Here is an 8,825-nt window from a genome sequence, read left to right on the forward strand (position 1 = left end):
GGAGGGGAGCCGTGAACGTTCAGTGGTGGTATCGATGTTTATTAAAATAATTTGCAGCGGAATATTTCATCAGAACCGTAGTTAGGAAAATTAATCAGAGTTATAAAAACACCATAATTCTTATTTCATAAACTAGGATAAAAACCCATTTTTATACAAACATAAGTTTTATAGGGATAAACCCTAATTTACAAAACACGTTTCTTTATTCTGGTGGCAAGCCCCTTATTTAAGCTGGAAGCCCGCAGGCATCATTCCTTTGTCTCTAACAGGTCACCTGAAACATGTTTAAAAATATTTGATCAGCAGGAAATACTGGTGAGTACATTCATTTATAAAAGACACATTTTACAGTTACAACATTAAGATGTTTTTACATCTGCCTGCTTACAAATTACCGAAAGGTACTTGTCACTCGACCGTATCTGTGACTGTGGTCATATTACTTATTGGCTAACACTTGTCCAATAAGTAACGTGTAATAGCCCAGTAGGCAAGCCTTGTATACAAAACCCCACAATACCAGTAGTAACTATCCCGCAAGTCTACAGAGACTTAATCACTGTAATGTATTTAAAATCGTTTCTCTTAATATACACTTATATTCAAGAGCAATCCCTTAATATACACTTATATCACATAGCAGCAGAAATTTTTTATATAACTTAAAATCGTTTCTCTTAATATACACTTATATTTATCCTTTAGTTTGCATACAGCTCCTCATATCACATAGCAGCAGAAATTATGCATTTCCCTTTGCGTGTAATTACTAGAAAGAGATCACCCATGAATATGATTATAACACGAAAAAGAAAAATGTATTACCGCATAAATAAATAAAATACAATATGTAAAATAAATATTATTCCTCTTGTTTGACTCAGAGACCGTGGGTTTGTTGTGGGTCAGGCTGAGTTGAAGGCCGAATCGGACAAAGTAGTTAAACACGAGAAAGCTTGTTTAGGGAATCAATATGTGCTTCTCTCATTTGCTTTTAACACATTCGGTTTTCTGGCCCCGGAGGCTGTGAATTTTCTGAGCATGGTTCAGCGTGTCGTGCATGGTACATTTTCCGCTCCTAAGTCCCAAAGTTTCGCTTTTAGTAGGATATACTTTGCTATTTAAAAGGAGGTTGCGGTGCAACTTGTTCCCCGTTAGCCTGTCACTTTATGTAATTGTTTTGAGTGTAATGAGATGAAAAGAATGAGTTATATAAAAAATTTTCATCATATATTAGAAAAAAGAATAATCTTCTTACTATTATATTAAAAAAGAAACATATGTGAACAAATGATACCATGATACCATTCTAGAGTGTTCACGTAACATAAAATCTTACCATTATGAAGGATATTTCAAATATATTTTCCAACTCAAGTTATTTTGGAAATAACATTAATTATATTATTTAATTGTAAAGTACTCATATAGGGAAAATCTGAGATAGCTAATTCTTAATCAGTATTCATATACTTACACTAATAATTACTATATTTTCTCTTACATAATAATGTATTTTATATCTTGAATGAAAATAAACATGTCAACAACAAAATAATTAACAAAAAGAACAAAACTAACAATCACGGTTGTATTCCAGTTTCTTCATTGATAGAGTAAAAGCTAAAGTACACACAACAATGTATTTATTCAGGAGCTTTCCATAAAATAATTAGTGGCACTGAATTACAAGATTGAACTAGTGCTGAGCAATCATGTAAAATCCGCTTGAGGTGGTTCAACGTTAACACAAGGAGGAAATAAGGCTTCCTTAAGCATCCACACTTTTTCGCAAATGGCGTGAATGAGTAATTTGTAAAGATGCACATAGGAGAACGCGTATACTGTAACCGGGAAGAATGATATTATGTATAAGAAAACATGTGTCCAGCTCTGGCCACTGCTAATGGTTAGTATAAGGGTGGCTGCAAATGCTGCCATCATCATTGACACCGAGAGTATCAACAAAGTGATGCCTAGCAGCAGTTTATTATGAAGAGAGTACCGAAAGTCATTTAAACGAAATGAAGATGTGAGGATGGAAAGGAACACGATAACCGATGTCAAAGAGAATGTGAGCGAAAGGGCGTCTGCAAGAGCAAAGACAATAAAAAAAGGTTTGCTCTTGAGAAGTGGATATCCTGTATTTTGATTCGGGCCTCCGGGCACAGTGTATGCTGCAGCAAAGGCAACCGTGGCTATAAGAACAGCAACAATGGAGCAATTCTTTGCTGTGTCCTTCATCCATTCTTTGGCATTAACCCGTAGTTGTGTTGTTTTCTCAAGAAGCATTTGTTCAGCAGTCTCCCCGTTAAAATTCTGTTGCAGTGTGCTTAACAATGGGCATATGTTTCTCATTTTCTGCACGCGTCAACAAGAACAAGCAGAAACTTAATATATTATGTATGCAAGACATAAATTAACATTAACTAACAACGTACGTACGTAGTTCAAACAAGATTAAATGATCTCTGAGAATTATAGCTGGATTTCTGTTGTCTTCCTCGGCTTTGCTATCTTTAGCCTCCACGCTAAACATGTGTAATAGCGAATATCCTTTTATGTCTATCTTTCCTCTTAGCCTTCTGACAGAATGTGCCATATTGATTACAATATCAATGATATCCGTTCTTCGGTATCTAATAGCGACGTGCAGAATGTTGCGCCCTTCCCCATCAATGTGTTCTACCGCCTGTGGGTAGACATCTAGTATTTCCTTGACAATCTCTGTACAACCACCTTTTGTTGCTAACAACAATGGAGTGTCGAGGATAGGGCCAAACTCTTTTTTTTCCGGTTGGCTAACGTTCCCTTCGTATTTGTGGAACCTGGGCCTACTCAGATCAAGTCTGGACATCGTGTTCTTCCATGACTTGTCTTCTTTAACCAATATCTTTACAAGTTTTTTAGCCGATTCACATTTATGCTTTCTCTTTCGAATTTCTTCAATCAATGGTATCCTACTACGTTTTTTTGTGTATATTACTTTTTCTGGACTACAATCAATGTCTGATCATCCACAAATTAATAAAAGTTAGCAAATTAATGATTATACATAAACACATATATACTTACATACATACATAAATACATACATGTGTACATATATAGGGAAATACGGGAAAGAAAACCCATGTGAGTTTAGAAAAATATAGTAACCCACTATGTGGGAGGGATCCTAATTTTGTCTTTTGACTTGATCCCCTCACACATGATATCACCCTCTCTCCTATGTCATTCTTTTTATATCTATCTTCTCGAAAAAAAAACTAGAGCTAAAAAATGCACCGCATCTCCTTCAACCAATGTTTTCAGACCCGGCCCGGACGTCGACCCGAACTCCTTATCGGGTCAAAGGTCGGACCGACCCGGGAGGACGGACCGGTGTTTGACCCGGATGACGTCATAAATAATTTAAATATATATTTACATATATATATAATTCATATACATATAAAAAATAATAATAACAAAAAATAATAATAATGACAAACTTTAATGTTTATTTATGTTTTATACATTGTTTTTTAAATATATGTGATTTATGTTTGATCAGTAGAGACATCAATGAAGCTTGGTTGATTGGTTTATGAGGTAATTATTAAAACTTCTATCTCTGAAATGACCCAAGTTCGAATCCTGGCATGCACATTTCATTTTGGATTTTATAAAAAATGGGTTTTACCGGTCTACCCGCCGGGTCAACCGGTCCGGGCCGACCGCCACCCGTGAAACCCGGCCGGGTTTTTAGAAACGTCCAAAATACGTTAACCCGGCCCGGTATAGGGACCGGGTCCCGGTCCGATCGGCCGGGCCGGGCCGGGTTTCAAAACACTGCCTTCAACCAAATTGAAGAACCTTTCAGTGGTGTATGTGTGAGCTTTTAATTGTTGCTTATTTGATGTTTGAAAAACAAAAGCTATTTGACATAGCTCCTTCAAAGGCTAGCTTTAACATGGACCTTTTCAAAAAACAAATAAGCAAGGTTCAAAAGCTTATACAAACACCTTTTTCATCTCTGTTCACCATGTGGATCGTTCTGTCTCTGCTCCTTGCCACACTGAGGGTCGGACATTATGAGTAACGCTTCGGGCGGTACGAGCAATGAGTAAAAATGCACGAGCAACAAGCCGTGTTAGAGTTATCTGGTTTTTTTGCTAAGATTTATTGTATTTAATTTGGGGGTTTTTAATTGATTGTCAATTTTGGAGAAAGTTTCCCCACAAACCACAAATGTGGCCAAAGCGTATCACCAACATATATCAAGGGCTATTCAATCTCAAATATATCATCAACTATTACCCACACATATAGCAAAATTTGTATGTTGTAAATTCCTCGATTTCTTGTAGCGATAGGTTTAGGGTATGGCTATTTCCTTGAAGAACTTTATGATTAATTTCATATATAGCTTTACAAACATCTAAAATATTATATATTCCCAATTTTTAACTATTTTTAAAAGGGCATATATGAGATTTTAAGTTTTTGCATGGTTGTATACACACACACACACACACACACACACACACATATATATATATATATATATATATCTATATAGGTGGGTTAGGTTCAAATAAGAAGTTTGATTTTCCTAAGAAGGCTACGAAGAAGGGTTTTTTAGTCTAACACTTTAATCTCAAAACCCACTTACATTCATTTCAAAAACCTATTTACATAAAACCCACTTACATCTTCACTAATCTCCTACAACCACCACCACCCCACCGCTCACTGCCACCACAACCGTCACCCACCGCCGCCACCTTGCTGGAAAAGTCCGAAAAAACACAATGGAAAACACTATGAAAAACACAATGTAAAAAACACAATGGAAAAAAACACTATGAAAAAAAACATAATAATAAAAACACAATAAAAAACACAATTGTATGACACAATTTAAAAAATACAATGAAAAAAACACAATGAAAAATTCTATTGTATAAGACAATTTTGTAAAACACAATTTGTAAAAAGCCCACTAAATTTTTTTTAATTTTTATATTACAATATGGTACTCATATAAAAGATATAAAGACACTCGTTATTATGGTGAATTTATTTTTCAATAAAAACGTCGTAAAAAAAGTCATGGACGTTTTAAAATGATGGGGGAATTTGACATGTGCCTTATATGTGGAGAGAGAAAGTCAACAAATGTATTATTCCTTTTATGTCATTTCCTTTACGTTCACACTTGATTTCCATACAAACTAATCTCAACCCTTCATATTCAAAATCAATGGACAAGATTACTTCTCATCCTTCCTATAAAAACTATACTTCCTATTATAACATAACCCAATATATATACATATATATATATATATAGGGGAATTTCTTTTGAGATTTGAGAATCACTTTGAGTTTTAAGAACTCGAAAGAACTCAACGTAACAAAAAAAATTTTGAATTTTTTTTACATATATGTAGGTTACATGCACGTAAAAAAATTACATAATTTTTTACGCACCAAGTCGACATTTTACATATGTGTAACGGACGTTTAAATTAGTGTAATTATCACTGTACATATTTATTCTTTCTTATACTTTAATTTTTTAATCAAATTTAATCTCAGCCACATAATCTAATCTATTTACTCACTACGTCCCGGTCAAAGTTTCTTAGTTTGAAAAACACAAAGTTTAAGGTGGATTGAATGATTACTTTTTTTGCTAACAAAATAACAACAATGCCCTTGGAAAATGGGTCCACCATATTGTTTATTAATGCTAGTTGTGTGTGCATAAGGGTAAACTTGGAAATTAGCTAATAAATTTTGAAATTAAACATTTGTAATGGGGCAAATAAAAAAGGAAATATGAACACTTTTAATGGGACGGAGGGATTAATTAAATATGCAGTTAAGAATGTAGTTCTTATATTTTTAAAACTCAACAAGGTTCTCAAAATATCTCTCCCTTATATACATATATATATATATATGTGTGTGTGTGTGTGAAGTGTATATATGAAATTGCTGGTTTTTTCCAAAAAGAAAAGTGTTGTAGTTGGAGTGAAGTGCATGTGTTAATAAATTAAGAGTTGAAATTAAATGCATGCAAGTAGTATCGATCCTTACAATCGTATATTAGCTTCTTAAAGAAGTTGTCTCCAACTTCATTATCGAATGGGGAAGGGTTCAATGATAGAAGTTGAAGAGCCGTCAACCCATCTCCATCTTCCTCCGCAATCAGTTTTGGATATGTTCTAGTTATGGAAATGGCCAGATCTGTCCGTCCAGATACATACATATATATATGTAAGAGATCATGATCATCGATCGACTTTAACAAATTAAAACGAACGTATGAACGTACCAAAGTTGTGGCTGAGGATGGCTTGATGTAGTATGGTAGACTTATCACTAGATCTCCGAAGAAACAGCTCCGCATCTTCTCCTTTCTCCCGTACTTGATCAACGAGCAAGTGGAAAATGCGGGACTTGCCATAGCGGACTGCACGAAAGAGAGGGGTCTCTCCCCGCGAGTTGCGCTTGGAGAGCAAACAAGGGGCCCTAAGCAACATCTCCCTAGCGGCCTCCACCGTCCCGTTGTTGGTGGCTGTCTCGTGAAGTATGGTGTTCCCACTGCTATTCACCCATGTCAGCCTCTCGAATTGGCTTTCAGGCAAGGAACGGAGTAGGGCGACGACGAGGTTGTTGCGCTTATTGAAACTTGCAACATGAAGAATGGTGTCATCATGTATGGTTAGTATGTGAAACGGACCATTGGGCAACTCCTTGCACGTCTCGAATACCTTGATATCTTCTCCTAGTGATAGAGCGTTATATAGCTCCATGTTAGTCTGGTCAACATCATCTACTTTAGATACAATATTGATATTCATTGATGATGATGATGAATAATTAAGCATCATATATATATATAGTGAAGTGGGCAACATGTACACTGAGACTGACCCGGGTACGCTAATATATATGACCGAAAAGGGAATCCTCGCTCGCTCGACTGATAAGCAAGGCAGGTACTCTAATTTGCTTTTGCTTTTCCTATATTATATGCATACAACGACTACTCATGTCATAAAGCAGAAATTAAGCATTTCCCTTTGCGTGTAGCTATTATTAGAAAGACCATCCATGAATTGAAATTTACACTTCACAAAAGAAAAAAGAAAAAACGAAGAGATGGATGAATATCATTATACTTCAGTAAAAATATGACTAAAATTAAAAAGAAAAGCAAAGCTGTCGGTGGATGAAGCAACAAACACAACAATTTTAGCAAAACAAATAAGAGGTTTAACAAAATTATAGACATCTTTTTTTAGCATATATAAGGCATCCCTCGTTTCAGCCAAATCATATAGCTTCATTTGAGCTTACCGGCTATACAGGCTAAAAGCTTCATCGACGCCTTCATCTCTGATTTCCATGCGTGAAACACTAGAAGCTTGTGAAGCTACAGACTAATTTAGCCAGTAAATCCAACTCAGCTTGCATCGGCCGTTTCACCCAAGATACATGAATATCAGGTGCCACAATAAGTTAATTTTTTCCTTCCCTGAAGGCCGATTTGGAGATAAAGGCCGATTTGGAGATAAAGCAGTAAAGCGTGCTGAATCATTATTTTGGTACATCGATGCTTACCCATCAGTTGTACTAAATCCTTTTCGTTTGCATCAACCCGTATTTTATTTTGGCCCAAAATGTTTCCTAAATTATTTTATTTACAGGCAATTAAGTTTCATTAATCAGATTTAATCATAAAATTAAGTTCTATATAATCAGAGAACTTACAAAGTTTTTCAGTTTGTAACATTCAATATTTTAGGTGGGTTTTATTTAGATATAAATAGGATGCATAAAACTATAGTTATTAGGGTTAGCTTATAATAGAAAGTATAGTTTTTGTAGAAATGATAGAAAGTAATCTTGTACATTAATTTTGAACATGGAGGGTTGAGATTAGTTTAGTGGGAAATCAAGTGTGAACATAAGAGGAAGGGTATAAAAGGAATAACACATTTGTTGACTTTCTCTCTCTACATGCAAGGCACATGCCAAATTCCCCATCATTTTTAAACGTCCATAACTTTTTTTAGGACGTTTTTTATTGAAAAACAAATTCACCATAATAAGGAGTGTTTTTTTTATCTTTTATATGAGTACCATATTGTTATATAAAAATTGAAAAAAAAATAATGGGTTTTTTACAAATTGTGTTTTACCAAAATTGTGTTTTACAAAATTGTGTCATACAATAGTATTTTTCATTGTATTTTTTTTCATTGTGTTTTTTCCATTGTGTCATATAATTGTGTTTTTTATTGTGTTTTTAACATTGTGATTTTTACGTTGTGTTTTTCGTAGTGTTTTCCATTGTGTTTTTTCGACGACCGTTTTCCGTTGACTTTTTTTCGGCTACTTTTCGGTGAATTTTTCGGAGATTTTTGCGGCGAAATTTCTCGGGGATTGTTTTCCAGTGACTTTCCGACGACTTTTCCGGTGAAATTTTCCGGCAAAATTTCCATAGACTTTTCCGGCGAGGTGGTGGCGGTTGTGATGGCGGTGGAGTGGTGGTGGTTGTAGGAGATTAGTGAAGACGTAATTGGGTTTTATTTAAGTGGGTTTTTTAAATTAATGCAAGTGAGTTTTGAGATTAAAGTATGTGAGTTTTGATATTAAAGTGTTAGACTAAAATACCTTCATTCCTGGCCTTTTTAGAAAAATCAAACTTTTTCTTTGAACCTAATCCATAGTTATTAAATAAATATAATGATTGAACAAATTAACTAGCACTTTATAAATGTATAAGTCATAAATAAAAGTCTGGATTTCACGATTGTAGA

General features: G+C 34.8%; 1 protein-coding gene across 1 annotated transcript; it reads right to left on the bottom strand.

Annotated features, from left to right (window-relative positions):
* Positions 1-1,716: 1,716 nt before the first annotated feature.
* LOC143611443 (uncharacterized) lies at positions 1,717-6,812 on the bottom strand. The gene is made up of 4 exons (XM_077085640.1): positions 6,332-6,812; positions 6,094-6,243; positions 2,445-3,012; positions 1,717-2,356 (listed from the first exon to the last, which is right to left on the bottom strand). The coding sequence occupies exons 1-4, from the start codon at positions 6,810-6,812 to the stop codon at positions 1,717-1,719; spliced, it is 1,839 nt and encodes a 612-aa protein (XP_076941755.1).
* Between the last annotated feature and the right edge of the window lie 2,013 nt (positions 6,813-8,825).

This window comes from Bidens hawaiensis, unplaced genomic scaffold (assembly GCF_021521415.1).
Source record: "Bidens hawaiensis isolate Kalapana, Puna unplaced genomic scaffold, B.hawaiensis_p1.1 tig00002236_1, whole genome shotgun sequence".
Classification (NCBI taxonomy): Eukaryota; Viridiplantae; Streptophyta; class Magnoliopsida; order Asterales; family Asteraceae; genus Bidens; species Bidens hawaiensis.

Excerpts from the sequence above, each read along its gene's own strand:
- LOC143611443 (XM_077085640.1), bottom strand. The coding sequence starts at position 6,812 with ATGGAGCTATATAACGCTCTATCACTAGGAGAAGATATCAAGGTATTC. Across the intron at positions 6,244-6,331 it reads CATCCTCAGCCACAACTTTG|ATCTGGCCATTTCCATAACT; the intron begins GTACGTTCATAC and ends CTGGACGGACAG. Across the intron at positions 2,357-2,444 it reads ATCTTGTTTGAACTACGTAC|AAACATATGCCCATTGTTAA; the intron begins GTACGTTGTTAG and ends GCAGAAAATGAG.